Source organism: Sceloporus undulatus, chromosome 8 (assembly GCF_019175285.1).
Source record: "Sceloporus undulatus isolate JIND9_A2432 ecotype Alabama chromosome 8, SceUnd_v1.1, whole genome shotgun sequence".
Classification (NCBI taxonomy): domain Eukaryota; kingdom Metazoa; phylum Chordata; class Lepidosauria; order Squamata; family Phrynosomatidae; genus Sceloporus; species Sceloporus undulatus.
Genome location: NC_056529.1, coordinates 18,878,477 through 18,901,067, shown reverse-complemented (window position 1 = coordinate 18,901,067; position 22,591 = coordinate 18,878,477). Strand labels below are relative to the sequence as shown.

Genomic DNA, 22,591 nt, shown 5'->3' with positions numbered 1-22,591 from the left:
ATTCCCTTCCAGCGTTCCCATTGGCTGCTGCGGCGAAAGTGGGCGGTGCTCCAAAAAGCCAACCCTCTTCTTGAGCAGTGCCTCTTTCTACCATAGAGAGGAATAAAAAATTGCTAGAGAGTCGCACTTCCTCCTCTCGGGGCAAACCATAGAGATTGGAAAGGAGTCCTAAAGCGGCGACCGGGAAAGCGTTTCAGTACGGAGGCGGCAGTGACGTCACATCCACAGCCCGCCTCCTAAGGGAAAACGAGTTTTCTATTGGTTGAGCGCCGTGTCTGTCATGATGCCGAAGGAGGCGGTGGCAGAGAAGGAGAAGGCGGCCCGAAGGCGGAGGGCGGCGCGGGCGCTGCTGCGGGGAAAGGATGAGTCGGTCCTAAGGGAAGGCGGCCGCCGAGGGAGCTTCCACCGCTCAGCAGAACAGCCGCCGCCGAAGCTGGGGCTCAACTAGAAGTATGAACAGAAGAGGGCGGGGCTTATGTAAACAATGGGCGGGTTTGTGCAAATTGTGGGCGGGGTTAGTGTGAATATTAATGAGGGCCTCATTAATAATTTATTAGACGAGCCTTTCCTGGGTTTTTCTTGGGAAGATTTCTTCAGAGGAAGCCATTTCAATGATATAATTAAGTTAATGTTACATTATGATGATGAAGAACAAACGTTATAAAGAGTGAAGGAAACGGAGATAGACATGCCATCTGAAGCCTTTTTTTTAGGGGGGGAGGGAGAAATATATATACACATATATACACACACACAAGACACCCCAGTGCTGCAATATATATAGATAGATAGATAGAGCGAGAGAGAGAGATGAGGGGACACCCCATATATATATAGGGGACACCCCTGTGCTGCATATATATATATAGAGAGAGAGAGAGGGGAGGAGGTCAGCTCATATATATAGGGGACATCCCAATGCTGTGTGTGTATATGTATATATATATATATATATAGAGAGAGAGAGAGAGAGAGAGAGAAAGGGGACACCCCATGTATATGTAAGGGACACACCGATGCTTCATATAGAGAGAGGGGGGAGGACACCCCATATATATATATGGGACACCTCAGTGCTGCAAAAATTTCTTTCTTCGTGATAAATTTACTCCTCATAAATGCATTTAACCTGGCTTTCAAATAATCCTTGTAGACAATATTAGCTGCTAATAGGTGTACATATAGTATACACATGCATACATACATACGTGTATATGCACCCCCATTAGCAGCTAATATTACCTACAGTGATTATTTGAAAGCTAAGTTGAATGCATTTACGATGAAGAATCGATGTTACAATAACGATTTAATCAGAATTACAAATTCTACCTCCAATGGAAAAGAAATGGCAGGATGGGGATATCCCTCCCTCCCCCCTAAAAATGTCTGCATCCTGAACAGCTTATAATTCTTACAGTTATCTCTTATGGATATTTTAAACAAGGAAACATGTGCGCTTTCTCCTTCTTCCGGGCGCTTTAAGGCCGTATCCTTGCCTTGATCCGAAACAGCAGCCGCTCAGTCGGCTAGATTACAGTAAACAGGAGAAAGAGGAATGTTCGTTGTATGTAATGACAAAGATGTGTGCGTTTGTTGTCGCTGCTCACACGCCTGTGTTTCTCTTCCTCCTTTGTGTTCTCCGACAGGTTTTAGGTAGCGGCACTTTTGTGAATAATTCATGCTTGTTGGGCTTTGATCGTTAATTTGTATTTCTGTCGCTGGGGCTTGTTTAGCGAAAAAGCACTCATGTTGCACACGTTGTTTAAAAAGTACTCTCATGTACACTCTGGGTCTTGACGGAAGAGAGGAACGGGCGACGATGCTGTCTTCGCCCAACATTTCAATAGTCCAAGAAAATGAGAGAGAGAGAGAGAGAGAGAGAGAGATTGCAATGTATGCGTTTCCCCATCTGCAATTTCGAAATGGAGATTGACAATGGTGAAATGCAAGCAGTCCTTTTGTTAGCACCAGAAATGCCTTTTAAATCAATGGAGATAGAGTTCCATAGCCTTGTATACCTACCTAAACAACCTCACAGTGTCATTAGCATTGTCACTTTATCTCCTCTTGGCTTTTGTGCATTTTGGGCCCAAACAGACAGGCCAAAATAAAGCTGTTTTGGGTCACTTTGGAGGTATGCTGTTTAAAGGACTTGGAGGTCTCTCATTCATGGCTCTCCATAAGTCAAAGTCAACTTGAAGGCAGCTAACAACAACAACAACAAATATTTGCCTCTCCTCCTCTCCCTGACACACCGCTGGAAAGCCCTCTCCTCCCTGCAGAAGTTGATGTTGAATTCAGCCCTCAAGCGTAAAGAGGTTCCACATCCTCAGTCTAAACACATATCCATACACATATTGGGAGGACTCCTTGGGATACTTTTCCATAGCCTTCCCCCAACCTGATGCCCTCCAGATGCATTGTACTTAACATCTCCCATCATCCTCAGACATTGTGGCTGTTGGGAGTTGTGGTCCAGCACATCTTGTTTGACTCACACGTATTCCCTGTATCACCGACCCAGTTCTGGCAAAGTTACATCTGGGCCACAAAATGGCTGAAGAGGATGCTGCTGGCATCCCAAGTCCATGACCAACTGGGGTCACTTGACATCATTGCGATAGATTTCAGCATAACAGCTGAGCGTTATTAACTCTGCCCATGCCAAAGCAATCATTCAACTGTATCGGTTTTTCCATCCCTCTGGTGCTGTCGAGAGGGTGGTGTCTGGTAAAAAGCATTGTAAAGCTGGTTTGTGTTTTTTTTTCCAGGCTTAGTTTTAGACATCTCATCCTCTTGATAGTTCAGTCTGTGGCTTTGTGGAGAGCATCTTCCTTTCCTGGTACTGACCTTTCCAAGCCTTACTGCTCTGTTCATGCTGGTCTCATTTTTCTTCCCTTTCATTTTACTCATAGGATTCCACCATCTACTGGAAAAGATGGGCAACGTGGAAAGCAACAGCTCCTACCAGAAGCACCTCTTGAGGTTTCTTCCCGACGAACAAGCGGACATTGATGCTGTCTTTGGCTCCTTGTGTGGGGTGGACGATGCCGTTGCCGCAAAGACAGGAAAAGCAGCCAAGAGGGGACTGTCCCTGGCGACGCTTAAGGCAAGAGAAACAAACTATTAGGTTGTTAGCTGTGGTTTTTATCTCTCCTTTCCTCTAGAGAGCTCAAGGCAGTGTCCATGGGCTTGTCTTCACAGGTGAAAACCCCTGAACTCACCCCGAATCCAGTAATGTCTGTCTCTGGGGAAATACTGCAGGTTTTCTATGTTTATCTGATTTTGCTTTGGTGGCTTTGGTCTGTGGACAGCTGGATAGTCCAACACTCAAACCATTACACTATGCAGACTCTGTTAAACCTCTCCCTTCCCATGCTAGGGTCCCAATATGGATTGTGCCACCGGTTACTTTTAGAGTAACAGTGGCCTGTTACAGACTGCCAAAATAAAGCTGCTTTGGGTCTCATTGGAGGTATGCTATTTAAATGATGCATGGGTCCTAAGAGTCCGGAGGTCGCCCCAAAGCCACACTCCATTCCTAAGCACTGGAGTGCAGCTTTGGTGCAGCTTCCGGATTCTGAAGATGCATGCATCATTTAAACAGCATACCTCCAAAGAGACCCAAAGCAGCTTTATTTTGGCAGTCTGGAACAGGCCTATAATAGTAATAATAATATTTATTTCTTACCCACTTCTCCCCATGGATCGAGGTGAGGGACAACAACAATTGACAAATAAACAACATCAGTTAAAAAAAACATGTCTGTTTAAAAGGATACATAAGATGTGCTCATATTAAAACAATCCAAATCTAAAATTCATAATTTAAACTTCACAATTTAAATATCATCTGGATAAACCTGCTGGAAGTAGGAGTAGGAGCAAACAGCTAGAGGTGAGCAGGTCCTTGCTTTGCACTTGCTATCTTGGTGGGTGCATGGGGAAGGGTAGTAATGACATGCTTTCCAGTTTTCTGCCTTTGATGACTGAATTTGGTTGTTGTCTTTCATCCCTTTGCCAGGCCCATGTCAAGGATGCTCTGCCCGAATCAATGGTTGTTAGGCTGTATGATGGGATGAAGAGCATCCAGCTGACTGAGAAATCACCTGTGCCCAATGCCCCAGTGGGGAAGGAGCAGTTCGTTGTCTTTATGTCCTTGCTTTTGAAAGGCAATGCTGAAGAAAAAAGGGGCATCATCATGAAAATGATATCGAAGACTGGAGGGTCTGTGAAGGGAAGCCAAATCCTTGAGGTAAGGAGAAAAATCCCTTTCATTCGGGTGGCAGAGAGGGAGATGAACTGGAATAATAGATGTGTGTGTGTGTGTGTGTGTGTGTGTGTTTGAGAAACCTTTGAAAAGAATTTGCAGTAAAGGATGATGTTTGGCATCTTTTGGTGCCATGCTGCGAGTCACTGTCTCTTCATAGACACTCATTTCTGACCTTGTTAGGAGCTCTGTTTCTTTTTTTCTGTATCTGGCATTCTAAAATTCTAAAACCCAAACAAACCCAACAACATTTATTCTGTTGAAGTTTTCAGAGGACCTGGTTGGCTCTGTAGTTCATGTCCTGAGCCATAGGAAGGAGCTGAAGGGTTGGAATCTGAAGAACATGCAAAATTCCTCCGCTGGAGTGAAAGCTTTGGCTTCCCAGCTTATCTCTGGACTGAAATCAGCAGGTGAGTCAGAGAAAGTTCATGTTTGTTTTGGGTTTTAGTTGCAAGCTATAGCTAAAATTAAAATATGAAAGCAACAGTTAAAGCGGCACAAGTCAGATTTCCAGCATATTTTTCTCCCCCTTCCTGAGTGTTCTTCTAGGTTTGTTCCAGGTGGCAGGAGAAAATCTGGGTTTCATTAAAAGGCAAACAAGGGGAAGTTAAAAAATAAAAGTTTAGAGGTCCTGCACGGTCCTAGCAGAGTGTAAAGCCCTGCCATGTATAGTTCCACTTCTCTCCCTTCTCTCTTCTTCTGCAGTGATAAAAAAGGACATACACAGCCACACTTTGCAATTACAGTGCACCCTTTTTTTACACGGAAGATCTGTTCCGGACCCACATGCATAACAAAACCCACGTATGCTCGAGCCCCATTGAAAGTAATAGGTCTTGTGCTTGTGGCGGCGGTGAGTGCGCACCATGGGCACATGGCCCCATTCATCTAAATGGGATGTGCCACCCCTTGCGCCCTGCACGCTCCTGCGCGGCTTTCAACATATGCTAAAAGCCGTGTATAGTGCATCCGCGTATGACGCGGGCGCACTGTACACCTGAGTATGTCACCACCAGGATTCTGACTTTTGAGTATATTTGCCAGAAATCTGGAATCATTTTGAATTATAGAGAGGGAAAACTGGGAGAAGTGAGGCACATCCATCAAACCAGATGTAAAGGAGAGACTGATCTCAGGATGTATAAAAATGGTCTTATTCCACAAATTGGAGCTCGCCAATTCTTTTTAGCCAGGAAATAATCATATGGCTTTCTTCAGGGGCTATTAAAGCAGGGGGAGAACATGCTTTAATAATTGGAGGAAGGGAACATGCCTTAATAATCAAAGGTAAGGCATGAAGCAAAGAATTTCCAAATATGTATGTGCACATGTGTCGCATCAGCATGCATAAAATAACATTATTAACAATATATGAAACCCAATTAAATTATGTGTTCAGAACTCTATATACAATTAGAAAGTAGTCTCAAAATCAACCTGCAGGGATTTAAAAAAAAAAGATGTAGGACATTGTACTCTTAAAGCTTTTTCTTTCTTCTGCGTATATCAATGCTGTTTCCAATCATAACACCTTGGCTGTGAATAGGCAGCCCAGGGAGCCCTGGTGGCGCATGGTTAAATGCCTGTACTGCAGCCTTTTACTCAAAACCACAAGGTTGCGAGTTCAAGACCAGCAAAAGGCCCAAGCTCAACTCAGGCTTGCACCCTTCCGAGGAGGGAGCTAAAATGAGTACCCAGACTGTTGGGGGCAAATTAGCTTATTTGCTAATTAGCTTACTTTGCTGTTCACCGCTATGATCTTGGAATAGCGGTATATAAATAAACAAATTAACTCTGTATTATTATTATTATTATTATTATTATTATTATTATATGAAAACTTGAATTTTAAAGCAATAGGGTAAATGTCCAGAAGAGCCAGTGTGATGTGATGGTTTGAGTGTTGGACTACACTCTGGAGATCAGCATTCGATTCCCCGCTCAGCCATGAAACCCACTGGCTGACCTTGGGCAAGTCATATGCTCTCAGCCTCAGGGCGAGGCTATGATAAACCTCCTGTGATTAAATCGTACCACGAAAACCCCATGATTGGTTCGCCTATGGTCGCCATAAGTTGGAAACGATTGGAAGGTGCACAGCAACAACAACAAGCCTATACAGACAGGCCAAAATAAAGCTGCTTCAGGTCACTTTGGAGGTATGCTGTTTAAATGATGCATGAGCCCTAAGAGGCCAGAAGCCGCGCCAAAGCCACAGTCCAGTCCTAAGGACTGGAGCACAGCTTTGGCGCAGCTTCTGGCCCATAAGATGTGTGTGTCATTTAAACAGCCTACCTCCAAAGAGACCCGAAGCAGCTTTATTTTGGCCTGTCTCTTTGGGCCCAGTATGTCCTTTCTTCTTGTGATATGGCCAAAGTATGACAGTCTCTGTTTAGTCATCTTGGCTTCTAGGAAAAGAACCACATGATTTTCTTTTCAGTTTATCTCTTCCTTATAGTTAATATGTATTGTTCTCCTTCCCCTGCCTTTTAAGAGCTCTTGGAGAAAGCCATACAAATATTTCCTGGCCAAAATTATGGGGTTAATTTGTGGAGGGGAAAAAAAAGTTTTTTAAAGCATGGCCTTAGACTCATCTGTTTTTCCTTTATATTATGAATTGGAGAATATCCTGTGAGTTCCAACTTGGGTGCCTCCCTTGCTGCTTTTTCTCAGTTAATGAAAATGTTCCAGCAGACGTGGTCATGCCAGGCAGATGAAGCTGTAAACCCTGTTTTTAATCCCTGAGTCTATTTCTGTTGTTTTGTTTTTATGTTCTTGCTTTATTGTGGACTTTGTGTTTTCATTGTCATACACCAAAACATCCAATGCATTAGCAGAGGGGATGTAAATCTCTAAATAAATATTTATGCCTTATTCTTCTGCTCCAGTCCCTAAACAGCTTGCAATATAAATCCATGCAAAAGTACAATTTAATTAGGGATTGCCTGATATTTGTCATGGGAGGGAATCTGTTTTGGCTGGGTTGCACTTGGCAATCAATTCAAGTTCCTGGCTCTTCCTTCTGGAGAGAGGAGGCAAAAGGACGAGTAAGCAGACTTAAGGGCTGGATGAAGATGAAGATTTGGGCAGTTGAATTAGCCACTAACAAAGTCTCCTAGAATTCAACAGTACTTTAATTTGTACAATGTCTTCATGAACATTTTAGCTTCTCAGGCTTCTTACTCGAGGCTTTTTCAGGTCCAACATTCTATATAGTCATACCAAATTCTGAACGAGACTGAATCCAGTGCACAACACAAACTTGTTTGTTTTTGTCTGTTGTTTTCTGTGTAAGTGCCACATGTAATTGCTGGAGAGGATAGTGTCAGCGGACGTGTCTACCACCCCTTGGCTTTGAAGGAGTTCTAATCCAACACTCAAAGCACCTCACAACATTGGTTCTATGAACAAGAAACAACTATGAATAGTTTTTGTGGGGGTTTGGGGCTATGTGGTCATGTTCTGGAAGAGTTTATTCCTGACGTTTTGCTTGCATCTGTGGTTGGAATCTTGGAGGTGGGTGGGGTATATATACTGTGTGACCCTTGGTTAGGTGGAACTGTCATATTTTACAACAACCCCCATGAAAAGAGACCATGTGCTTCAGGTAGGCCTCATGTAACTGATTTTTTCTGCCTCAGATGGGAAGAGAATTGAGGGAGCTCAGGCGCTGGATGCCACCTACGATGAGTGTAGCATTGAGGACTGGGTCTTCCAGGTGCCGCAAGTCTCCGTTTTCCTCAGCGTCATCGTCCAGCAAGGGCTGCTGACCTTGCATTCCCTCCCAGATCAAGGCAGGGATGCTCTCCAATTGCTCCCGGAGTGCAAAGGCATTAAAGGAAACCGTTTTGTCAGCCTCCTGGACATCCCTTCCATCACATACATCAACTCCCACCTGCCTTCTGAACTCCAGCACGAGTGGAAGCTGCTCTTTGCCTCTCGTCTTCATGGGGAGAGCTTTACGCAGCTGTGTGGGCACATTGTGAACAAGGGCCCCTGTATCCTGGTCTTGCGAGATGCTGATGGCTACATATTTGGTGGGTTTTCTTCGTGCTCCTGGGAAGTGAAGCCTCAGTTTCAAGGTGAAGATTCCTGTTTCCTTCACCCTTCTTTGCTTGTTGATGTCGGGTCTTGTGTTTTATGGAGATTGCAATTACAGCCAGCTCTCTGTATCCATGGATTCTTTATCCAGAGATTCAAACATCCATGGCTTGAAAATATTTTTTAAAAGTATAAATTCCAAATAGCAAAACTTGCTTTTGCCAATTTATATAAGGGACACCATTTTACGATGCCAATGTATGTATTGGGACTTGAGCATCCATAGATTTTGGTATCCACAGGGGGTCCTGGAACCAAACCCTAGCAGATACCAAAGGCCCACTGTATTTTTCACCCCCAGAAGCCAGAAAAAAATACTGTTTGGATTGTAGTTCCTGGAATCACCCAAAATAGCCTGTGAATGCTAGATGCTGTACTTTGAAAGAATAATTTCCCATGTGCACAGAGTTCTGTACACTTTCTAGTTTGGTTTTGTATTTTCACCAATTCTCTATTCAGCCCACATTTTGTGCCAAGAACATCTGCTAGTCTGCAAGTCGTATAAATCGGGCTGAGTAGCTCAGTGCAACTCATTTGCACCACCCCAAATTAACTTATTCTGTAATCATCCCCCGGGTATTGGAAGTTTTATTCTGCCAATTCTGCAACCTTTACTATGAAACATGGAGCATAATAATTTTAAAAATGTGATCACTATATAGATGATGTCTATTCTTGCCCAGGAGGTGGCAGCCTTGATTCTACATTTGATTCTGTTGAGTCAAAGACATCACAACTCTAAGGCCCTTAGTAATTTTACACAAACGTGTATAGGGTAGAGGAATGTATAGAGGGATGGAAAGAGAGAGAAAGTGTTCACCCAGTGATCTCAACTTCCCAGAGATATATGAGTGTGTGTATATACACAAAGAAAAACACACAAAAACCCCATGGGTTGTAGGACAGCTTAGCAAAGTGACTATTTTGGAGCACAACTCCCAGGAAGACAGAAACCAAAATCCATCAGTGACCATGACATGGTTGCAATGAGTCATTCTTCTTATGGTTCTTTTCCCAATTAATCTCTCTAGGGCTGCATCCACACTGCAGAAATAATCTAGTTTGACACTGCTCAAACTGCCATGGTTCAGTGCTGTGGAATTATAGAGTTTTCTGGCAGAGAAGGCTAAATGCCTTGCAAGACTAAAGTTCCCAGAAATCCATAGCATTGAACCGTGGAAGTTAAACTGGTGTCAAACTGGATCATTTCTACAGCGTGGATGCAGCCTAGAAGACAATCCCAGTTACTTGTCTTCCATGGTTTCCTTTTCTTTGGAATCTGACTCTTTGTACCACTGTTGTTTACAGGCAACAACGCATGCTTTTTGTTTTCCATTTCTCCTGCACTCGGGGTGTTCACCTACACGGGCTACAATGACCACTACATGTATTTGAATCATGGGCAGCAGACAATGCCAAATGGACTTGTGAGTATGAAGTTGTTCCCTGATATCATAATGTGACAGTGACAGGGCCAGTTATAGTTTGCAGTAGTCTTTTAGTTTGATGGACTTGTTAGGGTGATGACAGTGCAGGTGACACTCTTGGCTTTTGGTTGGGTTGTCACTGAGTGTGGTCTTCTGTCCCTTTCCAGTGCTGATATGTTTAGTCAGTGGACCACAGTGGCTGAAGGGGCGTCATTTGCTTCCTTGCATTTGGTGAACTTTTCTTTTCCTTCCAAGGGTATGGGCGGACAACATGAATACTTCGGCCTCTGGGTAGACGGTAACTATGGGAAGGGCCACAGCAAAGCCAAGCCAAAGTGCACCACGTACAACAGCCCTCAACTCTCAGCCAAGGAGAACTTCACGCTGGATGCCATGGAGGTGTGGGCAGTGGGAGGCCTCCCAGAAAATGCTACCGTAAGTGACTGATTTTGTTGCTACTCTGGCAGAACTAACCTTTTTTCATGCACTCAAACTAGCACATGAAATTCATGCATCAGAGGAGCGCTCAGTGTGAAAATTTTCTTCAGAGATACTGCAAGGCAGATGTCTGTGTCTTACCATGGGCCAGGATAGTCACCAGAAGCAGGGTCTTCTCTTTGGTGGCACCTAATTGTTTGTGTCAGCAGAAACTTCCAAGATGGCTAAAAAAGTCAGCTTGAGAACAACATTAATACAGTATGACTCCTGTATCTGGGAGGGATACATTCCCAGATTTACGAGGGAAACACAGATCTCTGGCTAATAGCAAACTATTGAAATGAATGGCTTCCAGCAGAAGTTGAACATAGAGTCATGATGGAGGACCTAGCGATTCCTAGAGAGAACACCTCTCTAGGTATTTCTAGTGTGACTCTGTGGTCAACTTCTACCAGAAACATACTATAGAATCGCGCTGGAGGACCTAGAAAATGCCTAGAGAGAACATAGTTTTTCGGATATAAGTAAGTGAAACTGTTGGTACCAGTTCCATGGATACGGAGGTTGTACTGTAATCACAGTACAACAATCCCAATGGCATGGCAGTTCAGAATGAAGTAGCGGATGACATGAGAAATAAAACTGTCTACTAATAGTGGTGGCTTAGTGGTTAAGACGCCAGTTCTGATGATCAGAAGATCAGAAGGTTAGCAGTTCGAGGCCGGAGTGCTGCATGATGGGGTGAGCTCCTGTCACTAGTCCCAGCTTCTGCCAACCTAGCAGTTCGAAAGCATGCAAATGCAAGTAGATAAATGGGTGCCACATCTCAGTGGGAAGGTAACAGCGTTCAGTGTAGTCATGCTGGCCACCTGAGCACTCCTTGGACAATGCTGGCTCTTTGGCTTAGAAACGGAGATGAGCACCACCCCCTACAGTTGGTTATGACTAGACAGTATATCAAGGGACTACCTTTACCTTTTAATACTTCAGGAGAAAATACCTCTTTTCACTTGGTGCTAAAAAATAATAAAGTAATACCAGCAAAGTGTCTTTGGGAAGAGTTTTTAACAATCCATCACCAAGCAGGCTCTAAAGAAGGAGGGAGGGAAACCAAGTGCAATAGGGGCCAAATTTTGTCCTGCTCACCTACACTGGGTTGTATGGCCACATGAGGGGTGGTGTTGAAACTAATCTACTGCTCCTGGAAGCCTGCATGAGAAGTGAGAGTTTTCTCATTGCTCTCATTTGGGTGCATGTGCAGGAGATTGGGGGTAGATTGGGGATTTGGGGAAGGGCACACGAAGGGACTGGAAGAGTTGCATGAGCCCTGCAAGCTGTAGTTTCCCTCCTCCTTCTCTATGTTCTGAAACTCCTTCTCTAGTTTTGTTTGCTTGGTGTTGCGATAGTTATCTTTGGGGCACCAGGCTAAATCTCTCCCATTTGCTTAAGCCTTTTATGGAGCCATTAATTTTGGTTGAGTCTTAGATGAGCTTTTGTGGTGTGTTTTATAAATTGACTAGGCTTTTAAATTTGTTTGTATTCCATTCTGTTCTTAATCTTCTGTGTCATCTGCCCTGATGACCTGGATGACTGTAAATGTTACTCTTTCAAGTCAATAACATAAGTATTTTAAAGTCACTTATGCCCACCCCCAGAACACACACACTTCCTTTCTCCAACTCCTCGTTCCTGTCCCTTAATGCAATCCAGCTGTGACAGTAGCAGTCATTTTCTTTCTGGAAATAAAAAAGGGCCGCATGTGCTAGAAGAAAACAAGAGAGATGGCAAGTGAGAGAGATGTAAAACTCCAGTTGTTAGTTCAGAAGGAGCTAATTCTGTCTTGCTCAGAATGCAACATTTTCTGTCAAAGGAATTCCTCTTCCTTTTTAAGTCTCTGCACTGCAGGAACAGCGATAGCAATCAGCAACATGTAGACAGCATTTACATTGGAGAAATAATCCAGTTTGACACCATTTTAATTGCTCAGTGCTATGGAATTCTGGGATGTGTAGTTTAATGAGATAATTAGCCTTCTCTGTTGGAGAACTCTGGCGGCGCAACAAAATGCAGATCCCAGGATCCCATAGGATGGAGCCATGACAGTTAAAATGGTGTCAAATCGCATTAATTCTGCTATCGAGCAGCAACTGCAGACCATTTAAAAATGCATATAATTTTTAAATCCCTTGTTTTATTCCTAAAGTCTCTTATTTTTTTAGTGAGGAAGGCGGGTTGCTTTTTTACCTGACAAAAAAAAGTCTGGGTGTCTTCTTGATTTCTTCTCTCCCCTCTGCCCAACGGTGCACTAAGGATGCGGCTTAAGAAAATATTAGCGATCAAAGATTATATTGTGACGCAGGCCTGCTTCTCCATCCCTTTCAGGCAGCCTTGTAGCCTGATCCAACTTGTTAGACTGGACTGGTGAAGCAGGTTGTCATGTCTGTGTGTTGTATGTGTGCCTGCATCGGTGCCCACCCTGTAAAACCTGTTCTGCTGTTTGCAGAGTGACAAGGGGTAGACCAGAAGCCACGTGATCTCCTTGGAACAGCCTTGACAAGCTGAAGAAAGAGTTCCAGGACAGGTTGACCGTGACATGCCTCCATGATTGACTTTCTGGCCCCTTTCCCTCCTCCAACTTGTCTTTTGGGTTTTGTTTCAGGGCAAAGGGCAGAAGAGCATCCTGGATGCAGACCCCGAGGCTCAAGCCTTGCTGGAGATGATTGGAAAGAGCCGTCAGAGTGATGGATTGCGGGCACCGGATGAAGATGGAGACAGTAACAACTCAGAATAAAGCTTGGAAGCTTTTGCCTGAGCACAGAGTGAAGAGTTTCCTGCAGCGGGTGGGGGACTCTTTGAGCCCTATATTACCAACTTGTGACAACTACCGTATAGACTTGACTATAAGTTGACCCCACATATAAGTCGAGTGCAGGTTTGGGGGCCAAAATTAGAGATTTTGATATGACCCATGGATAAGTCAAGGGTAAACTGAGCAACATGTGACAAAGGATGTAAAGAATGAAGCAAAGGAATCATAGAATTGGAAGAGACCGCAAGGGCCATCCAGTCCAACCCCATTCTGCCATGCAGGAACTCTCAATCAAAGCATCCCTGACAGATGGCCATCCAGCCTCTGTTTAAAGACCTCTAAGGAAGGAGACTCCACTACACTCCAAGGGAGTGTGTTCCACTGTCAAAAACGATGCTAAAGATCTTTAAAATTTTTGATAGGCGTTACTTTTTGCACTCACCCTAAAGGCTGGACGGAGGGAATAGTAGAGAGGGTTGATGCTTCTTTTAGGTGCTTTGAGAAGAGATTAAGCTCTCACCTTTCACTAGGGCATGGTTTCCTTTTTGATAAGAGTTAAAGTACAGTACTTGCATTGACCCCTGGATAAGTTGACCCAGGTTTTTTGAGTCAGTTTTTTGATTAAGATTTCTAGACTTATGCATGAGTATATATATACAGTAGCTTGTATAACGGTCCAAATGTTTTCCTGGAATAGGAGGTTGCTTGGTTGGAAGACATACTCCATGAACATTGGGGTATATCATCAGAGATGGTGGAATGAAGTAGGATGAATGCATGATTTTGATAGCTGGTTTAATTTGAAGGTAGCCTCTTCCGACATTGCCCTGTATATGTTTTGGAGTGTCATTCCCTTCAGCTCCAGATAATATGGCCAATGCTGAGGGATCATGGGAGTTTTGGATGGGATGGAGCTTGCTTTCACGACTCAGAAGGGTCTTTGCAAACTGTCTTCCATAATAAGACAAGCCAAAGCCATTTCCTTCAGACCCCCAATGGCTTAGGAACCAGAGCACTGTACAGTGGTATTCATAATGGCACATAGTGGCTCCTCATTTCAATGATTTCTGCTTTTTGACAGTGCTCTGCTCCCTAAATCCCTGTATTCCCTTTGAAAGCGTACAGAATAAATACAGAGAACAAAAAACAGTGGGTGGAAATGGGTCCGTCGGCTTGTCCACAGATTCTGAGGGACCATTCTGGCACAACTTCCTTAGCAGCTAAGTTGAGAAGCCAATTTACTTCTGATCTTCAATGACTAGTATGCCTTTTATGTGCAACATTGCCTTGGTGACACGTTTAAAACCTGTAGCCATTGAAGGAAATAGTTTGTACTGCAGCCTTCTTTTATTTCTTTATTAAGATATTCCCAAGCCACTCTTCATTGTAAACATCCCAAAGCAGTTTTCAGTGTTGCAGTGTTCATGGCAGTGAATCAACCTAATAGCTTGAGTAATGTAATGGTTGGAAAGTCGGACTAGAGTTCTGGAATTCTAGGGTTTGAATTTCCAGTCAGCTGTGGAGGCCCACTGGGTAACTTTGGGCATGCTACACTCTCTCAGCCTTAGAAGAAGGCAACGACAAACCTCATCTGAATAAATTTTGCCAAGAAAACCTTGCGATAGGATTGCAAGTTGGCGTCAAAGACACAATGAGCTGTGCCTGTTTGAAACCAGAAAAATAACGGGACATCTGGGCGCTTTCAGGTTTGATCCCTCTCTTTTGGAAAGTGGTGTGGCGCATGGTGGGTCGTAGGGTAGAAATGGGGCTCTGATCCCTTGGAACCTGCCCGTTTTTAAAGTAACCATCAGTCTAGAGAAGTAAAACCTATCACTGTTGGTTTGTTTAGCAGTTGTTAACCTGTTTGTCAGGCATCTGTGATTTTGGTTGCTCTCCTCCTGAAGTCTTCCAATGGAAAAAACAAATGATTAGCAATTGAGATCCTCTTCATGAGGTGCTACCAATGAGCTACAATCAGAGATGGAGAACATGGTGAGATGTCTTCCCAGAGAGCATGGTTAAAAATATTTTCAAGAACATTTTCCAACAATTTTTGTGGTGTCCTGGAGAGGCCTGGGCCCCTCACAAATGGCCCTGGGGCTGCATTTCCCTTGGCATAAAGTGTGGCAATGGCAGAGCCTGAAAAAGGTGTGTGTGTGCATGTTTGGACTACAATCGTTGCCACAACAGTTCTTTCTTTCTTTCTTTCTCTTTTGTATCCCTTTGATTGTTTTATAGCAATGTGTGTCAGATCACATACAGCCAAACAACAATAAAGAGAAATGCCTCGGGCTCTTTCTCGAGCTCCTGTACCTAGTAATTTTCTTTTTTCAATTTGATTCCGTCTCCATCCTTTTTTGTAAATATAGCTGGAAAAGAAAACACTGTCATAAAAGCCACAGCAACAGTTCGGTTTGAGTTTTGGAACCGGAATTCAAGAAACTAGCTGAGCACTGGTGGCTGATGTATGTGTTCTTGCTCACATGCCCATGCCAGTTACGACATGCTGTTGGGTTTTCTGCATTATCATCATCATCATCATCATCATCACTTTATTTATAAAGCGCTGTAGGTTTACACAGTGCTGTACTTAAAATAGAATAAAATAAAATAGACCTGCCAGTGGCATACATTCTCGAAAATAGGATATAATACAAATATTATATCTATTGATCACTTGTGCATGTTCAATACGCAATAGTCCTCCACCTAATTCCTACTCTGCACTAGCAAAAGGAAATTATTTTGACATTTGCCGTTGAGAACAACAAATGCTTGTCAGATGTGAAGTTCTTCTAATGTAGATGTCCTGCAGATGTTGCTGGACTGCTACTCCCAGCATCCCTCACTCATGCCACCAGTCCTATTTTATCATCACCTAGAAGGACGGATAGACCAAATGCTGATAATCGGCCAAGTCTCCCCAGTGAGTTTGTAGTTGGCTGAAAACCTGTTTTGAATGTTTCTAGTCCTTTCCTCAGGCCAAAATCTTACACTGGGGTCATGTAGCTTGTGGGGTTACACACTACTTGTGCAATATAGCTTTTGTGTTGAATGGCAAGATTGCACAACTGAACCAAGACATCAGAATGCACTACTGAATGTACAACCAGTAGTGCATACACATTAATGCAGCATGTGTGTTGGCGCCGTGTGCCCAACTCTGTTTCAGCAACTTTCAATATGGATATTCTTCATTAGACAAAAATGCCCAACCATTTCTGTAGGGGAATGTATGTATGTGTAAGACACTAACAGCATTCCAGCCACAGACTCGGATCACTACACCTTAGTAGGTCTTAGACATATTTTATTAACAAAAGGCATTCTTGCAAATTAAATAAATAGACAAAATGATGTTGATGCCATTGATTCACAGTGATGTTCCTCTAGGCCATATTTCTCTATGAAACACAGCTTTGTAAGAGAAAGAAAACAACTGGAAGCAATCCAGCATCTCTGAAAAGCTTTAAGGGACCAGCAGGTGATGTGGAAAAGAAATCTTATCAGCTGATGATCACTCCATTGATCTAAGAGTTGCTTGCCGACCGACTTTCACTGATGTATAAAAAGAGGATCAAATAGTCTCCTGGGAACTTCATCATCATTCAAACAGCATGCCTGCCTTCATGGATGGAAACCTTGAACCACAGAGGAGTGGGATTGTAAGTCACACAAAAGCACATGCCACAATCTGTTAGTCTGAAAGTTGCCACAAGTCTCTCTTGGTTGTTTAATTCTTGTCATCAAACAGCTTCCAATGGAAAATGGTCTGTCTTGGGGCGGCCACAGCAAAGCCTCTCACAAACTTTGCCCAGCTCCGATAGGATAAAAACCGAAGATGCTAAAGCTGTGAGGAGCAACAAATCTACCGATGAAGAAAATGAAATGAACAATTACTATTACAAATGGATAAACTGGTGAGAAACATGCATTTCTACATCAGGGGAGGCAACGTGAAGTCGGAGACTGAGAATCTGAAATAGACGTGTGGCTTTGCACTATGCAATTTCACAGTCTCAGAGGATGTGACACCAACTCTCTATATACATACATAGCTGCATAGATATATTCATAGATATATACATTCGCAATTCACTCTTGCAAACATTCACTACAATCCAATTGCTAGGTGCTCCGATATTTTTTACAAAGAAATAAATGCATCCAGAATGCCAGTTCTCAGGCTTACCCAGGGCTCCTAAATTTTCCGTCTGGAAGATCCTCTGGAGCGGAGGAATGTATATTACTGCCATCTGACCCAAAATGGACCCCAGAACAGAGTACAAGAACATGCGGTTTCGGAAGAGGCCAATTTCTAGTATCAGTTTTGTCTAGGAAGGAAAAGAAACAAATGAAGTGCTGGAAAATGATTTAATATTTTTTTTGGAGAGGTTGTGGATTCGTTCAAAGACGATACATGACCTAGATGCCACTTTGCCCCCTCCTCAGTTTAAATGCGAGGAATCCAGTAATTCACATTCCAGGTGTTCAAAAATATGTAGCGCCTTTTCTTGAGGTCAATGTGAGATTTTCATTTTTTACACACATTTGAAGCCCATTCATCTCAACACAGTTATCTTCTTTGCCGATAGATTAAGTTGTCTGCTGAGTAAAGCGTTCGTCTTTTTCTCACCTGAGAGCGACACGTCAAGGCATTGAAGAGGTCAAAGAACACAAAGCAAGTGAAAGTCATGGTTGTCGTCCGTGGAGTTACACCAGTTTCAGGAATCTGGAAGCGCAAGCGACAAAACACATTGGTGAGAGAGAGAGAGAGAGAACAAGAACGAGAAAGAGGGAGGATACATCTCAACGCTTGGAGAATGTGCAAAGTCAACCCTCCAGTCTCACAATGGCCCTTTTGTTTGCAAAGTCACTGCCACCTTGATGTTCTCCTGAAGGAAAGATTAGACGCACAACTCTGCCAAGGAGTATAGACATAGACTTAAATCTACACATGATGATGGATGAGCTATCAAAAACTCTTGTGAAAAGCCTGGGCAGATTTTATATATATATGGAGAGGGAGAAGCCAACTCAGAAGGGTATGTTTTCCATAGGGATATAACTACAGAGGACAAAAGAGAAGAGTGCATTGCCTTCTTATGAAATTTGTTTTTGCTGCTCAAATTTATAGCGTAGCACAATCCGGAAAACAAGCTGCCTTGGCCATTTAGTAAATTCCAACAAAAATTCACTAAACAGTGATACCTTTATTGGCCAGCTGAAATGCACCATATACTTGTTGCAAGCTTTTGAAGCTCTGCTGGCTTTTAGTAAGATGCCTGTATTTTGTTATTTCTGTCCTTGGTTAAGATGGTATGGGAAGGGGCCAGCCTGCTAAAGATATCCTCCCCATACTATCTACAAAATGCAGGCATCTTACTAACATCTCCATTTTTTTCCTCCTGATGAAGAAGCCAGTGGAGCTTTGAAAGCTTGCAACAAGTACATTGTGCATTTCGCTTGGCCAAGGAAGGTATCACTGTCGGGTGGATTTTAGCACAGCAGTAACTTAAATGTCGGCTGGGCATTTAGAAAGACATGATCTTACCTCTTTCCAAAAGACAAACATGGTCCCACTGATGATGACGGTGGCTGAAAGGAAGATCTTCAGAATCAAAGACTTGTTGAGAATGGTATCTGTGATGCTCCTTGGAGGCTGTCTGATGGCATCTTTGTCTACTGGTTCGACGCCCAAACTGTTCTCAGGTCCCAGAAAAAGAGACATTATTATATGAATATGATTCATTAGGAAATGGCTCACACTGAGATCTTTCCCATCGCCCTGATCTTCCCATTATCCCCATACCTTTGAGCTGGGGGACCATCCATTATAATATTGATCCATAGGATCTGCATGGCATTGAGTGGATTTGGCAAATTGAATATCGTTGAGAGAGCGATTAAACTTAGAGCCGAGATGCTCCTGCCAAGAGGAAAACAAGAAACACAGGTAAATCTTGACGAAGACTCAGAGGTCCCAATAAGGGCTTATTTCAGAGCTTGGAGAGGTTACTTTTCAAAACTACAGCTCCCAGATGCCTCCAGTCAGCATGGCTTGTGGCCAATGGTTTTGGGAACAATAGTCCCCTCCCCACCAAAGGTAACATTTCTAAGCCCTGGTTCGGCCTTAATGGTTAAGTGGACTACTTACGTGCTGAGCTGAAACCGGACAAAATTTTTAATGTTGTAAAATATGCCTTTCCCTTCCTCAATGGCATTCCTGTTGGAAAGGAAAGAGAGACGTTTTGTACTAGAGGTTAAACAGATATGCTTCAGTGTTCACTCCATGCATCCGAGAAAGTAGACCAAGTCTATGAATGCTTATGCTACAACTTCTTTCACACATTTAGTCTCAAAGGTGCTGCAAGATCCTGTTGCATGTAGATATACTTCAGTGGATCATCAAGCTTCTGCAAAGCCTGTTCTGGATTTTCATGCAAGCAAGAACTATTAGTGTCTATGGAAATATGCAGCACAGACTGGGCTCCAGTGGCATTACCAATGGTGAGCCTCATGTTAGGAGAGCAGTAAAGCCACTCTGGGCTTTAATGGAGCTGTCCAAGGCCCTGTACCTATTTTGGGGATAGGGTTCAGCATCTCAGATAGCTCTGGGATAAAATTATTTTTTTATTATAAAGTATAAATTGTTACATACTGTATATGATCATGTCTAGAAATTTTAGTCAAAAAATTGACCCCCCAAAATCTGAGTTGACTTATCCATGGATCACATTAAGAACTGTACTTTAACTCTCATAAAAATAAAAAGCATCTCCTGGTGAAATGCAAGAATGCAATCTTCCTGGAAGCACTAACCTTCCTCTATCCTCTCATCCATCTATCCTTCAAGGTGAACACAAACAGTTATGCCTCCTTCAATTTTGGAAGTCCTTTGGCATTATTTTCCCTCGCTTCATCCTTTAGATCATTTGTTACTTAACCCTAAGTCTTACTCTCAACTTATCCATGGGTCATATCAAAATCCATCTTTATGGCTCCTAAACCTGCCCTCAACTTATACATGAGATCGACTTATAGTTGAGTATATACGGGTATATATACAATGCAAAAAAACCCTATATATATACAAGTAAACATATAAACAAACAAACATATAACAAAATTACAGCCAGTTATTAGCTTACAAACATCAAATGTAAAAAGATAGTACAGAATTATCAACATTCTTCCTAAATCACTTGAAGTCACCTTATCATAACAAAAGGTCTAGATTTTCTTGTTACATCGTACGTCCCATAGGGTAGCCCTTGTATATTTCAATTGTTCCTCATTTTCAATATTAATACTAGGTAGTAATTTGAAAATAAAAATGGGGGGGGGGGGAAGAGTTATACATTTTAATTCCAATACAAAGGGCCTGGATGGGACAAAATAAAGGTGCTTTGGGTCACTTTGGAGGTATGGTGTTTAAATGACACATGCATCTTAAGAGGCCAGAAACTGCACCAAAGCTATGTCTGGAGCATGGCTTTGGCGTGGCTTCTGGCCACTTAAGACTCATGCATCATTTAAACAGCATACTTCCAAAGTGACCCAAAGCAACTTTGGGCCCATACAGACAGGCTAAAATAAAACTGCTCTGAGTCACTTTGGAGGTATGCTGTATAAATGACAAGAGGCCAGAAGCTGCGTCAAAGCTGCGCTCCAGTCCTTAGGACTAGAGTGTGGCTTTGGTGCGGCTTCTGGCATCTTAGAATGCTAAACAGCATATCTCCAGAGTGACTTGAAGCAGCTTTATTTTGGCCTGTCTGTTCAGGCCCTTAGTCCCCCCTGGGATAAAATTTCCTCCGTCAAATAGTTTCTAATTCCTCCCTTTTCTCCACTGAGAAATGGTGGAGAATTAGAGGAGGGACTTTAAACTGGCTTGCGGTTGGTTACAGTACTGTGCACAAATCAGAGTCCGACACTTGCATTTTGGATTTCCATTCCCAGACTCCCCCTGCCAGGACCCAACAGACCCCTACATGATGGTTGAGAAGTCGTCGTCCACGAGGATCATGTTGGCAGCTTCCTTGCTGACATCCGTCCCTGCCTGCCCCATCGCGACCCCAATATCGGCGGACTTCAGAGCAACGGCATCGTTTACCCCGTCGCCAGTCATTCCCACAATGGCGCCCGCCTGCTGCAAAGCCTGAAGGAGGGACAGACAAACATAGGCATCAGCATCCATCAAGATGGATTCCTTGCGCAGAGGTAAATGCAGCCTCTGGGGAGAAAAATCCCAAGCGGATTTAAGGTACCGTATATACTCGACTATAAGTCGACCTCATGTATAAGTCGAGGGTGAGTTTTGGGACCAAAATTGTAGATTTTGCTTTGACCCATGGTAAGTCAAGAGTATTAGCGGCATATAGCCAATGATCTAAAGCAATGATGGTGAACCTTTTACAGACCGAGTGCCCAAACTGCAACCCAGATCCCACTTATTTATTGCAAAGTGCCATGTCCCTCTGGCTTTCTAGTAAGAAACTCTGGCAAACTCTGTGCTAGGGCAACAGTATGTGTGCCCACAGAGAGGGCTCTGAGTGCCACCTCTGGCACGCATGCCATATGTTCGCCATCACTGGTCTACTGATCTAAAGGATGAAGCAAAGCAATGCAATGTCAAAGAACTTGCAAAGTTCCCCACAGATGTAACTTTTTGTGCTTACTCTTATGGCTGGAAGGACGAGAGAGTAGAAGGAGTCAGTGCTTCACATATTATACTCTTGCTTTTCACCGGGAGATGGTACCTTCTTTTAAATAAGAGTTAAGATATAGTACTTACATTGACCCATGGATAAGCCGACTCATGTTTTTGGGGCCAGTTTTTTTACCTTGATTCCTAAACTTATACATGAGTATATACAGTATGTTTCACAGCAAGCGAAGCACTGTGTGCCCATTATAAAAACCCTGGAATTTGGAAACACAAAACATTGCACAGAATGCAAAGTTTGAGATATTAAGCAACCAGAGTCTGAACTTTCCAAATCCGGAAGCAGCTGAAGCCTAACTGGGTTTGTGTAACTGATGCAAATTGATCAAAGTGCAATAACTGTATTTTAATGTGGATGGGAAGGTTTGGGATACGACGACGATAAGTTGTTATTATATTTTACTGGTGCTTCTATTGTTTGCCGCTTCAATCTGTTTGGAGAAGCGGGATAAAAATATATTTTATTATTCCTTATTGTTATTATTATAATCAGTTGATCAAAGGAAATAAACTCCTATTATGGATGATTTTGCCCATATTAATCCAAGGATAGTTTTCTTCATGCACAACAGGCTCACATCTAAACAATGATAGGAACACAATGTTGATTTTACTGCAGTAGTCCTGAGTTGGACAATCAGATAGATGGAAGATAGATAGATAGATAGATAGATAGATAGATAGATAGATAGATAGATAGATAGATAGATAGATTGATTGCCTGGCAAAATCCCAGATGGGTGAATCAGGGGACTTGCCCAGGTCCAGTTAAATGAATGAATCGCTTCCTCTGATTAGTTCTTCAAGAAGCATTATGT

General features: G+C 43.0%; 2 protein-coding genes across 2 annotated transcripts in view; one reads left to right on the top strand and one right to left on the bottom strand.

Annotated features, from left to right (window-relative positions):
* The first annotated feature begins 293 nt into the window (after positions 1 to 293).
* Positions 294 to 13,257, top strand: MEAK7 (MTOR associated protein, eak-7 homolog). The gene is made up of 8 exons (XM_042438740.1): positions 294 to 450; positions 2,919 to 3,112; positions 4,028 to 4,258; positions 4,539 to 4,683; positions 7,915 to 8,355; positions 9,683 to 9,801; positions 10,057 to 10,236; positions 12,899 to 13,257. The coding sequence occupies exons 2-8, from the start codon at positions 2,942 to 2,944 to the stop codon at positions 13,028 to 13,030; spliced, it is 1,419 nt and encodes a 472-aa protein (XP_042294674.1). The 5' UTR covers positions 294 to 450; positions 2,919 to 2,941; the 3' UTR covers positions 13,031 to 13,257.
* Positions 13,258 to 16,367: 3,110 nt separating this feature from the next.
* The window catches only part of ATP2C2 (ATPase secretory pathway Ca2+ transporting 2), a 31,979-nt gene continuing 25,755 nt past the window's right edge, over positions 16,368 to 22,591 (bottom strand). Inside the window, exons 21-27 of the mRNA XM_042437783.1 lie at positions 21,040 to 21,206; positions 19,206 to 19,274; positions 18,861 to 18,977; positions 18,603 to 18,750; positions 17,685 to 17,780; positions 17,241 to 17,382; positions 16,368 to 16,916 (exon numbers count right to left, since the gene is read on the bottom strand). Coding sequence (XP_042293717.1) covers positions 16,795 to 16,916; positions 17,241 to 17,382; positions 17,685 to 17,780; positions 18,603 to 18,750; positions 18,861 to 18,977; positions 19,206 to 19,274; positions 21,040 to 21,206 — 861 coding nt within the window. The 3' untranslated portion in view covers positions 16,368 to 16,794. The remainder of the gene's footprint in view (positions 16,917 to 17,240; positions 17,383 to 17,684; positions 17,781 to 18,602; positions 18,751 to 18,860; positions 18,978 to 19,205; positions 19,275 to 21,039; positions 21,207 to 22,591) is intronic.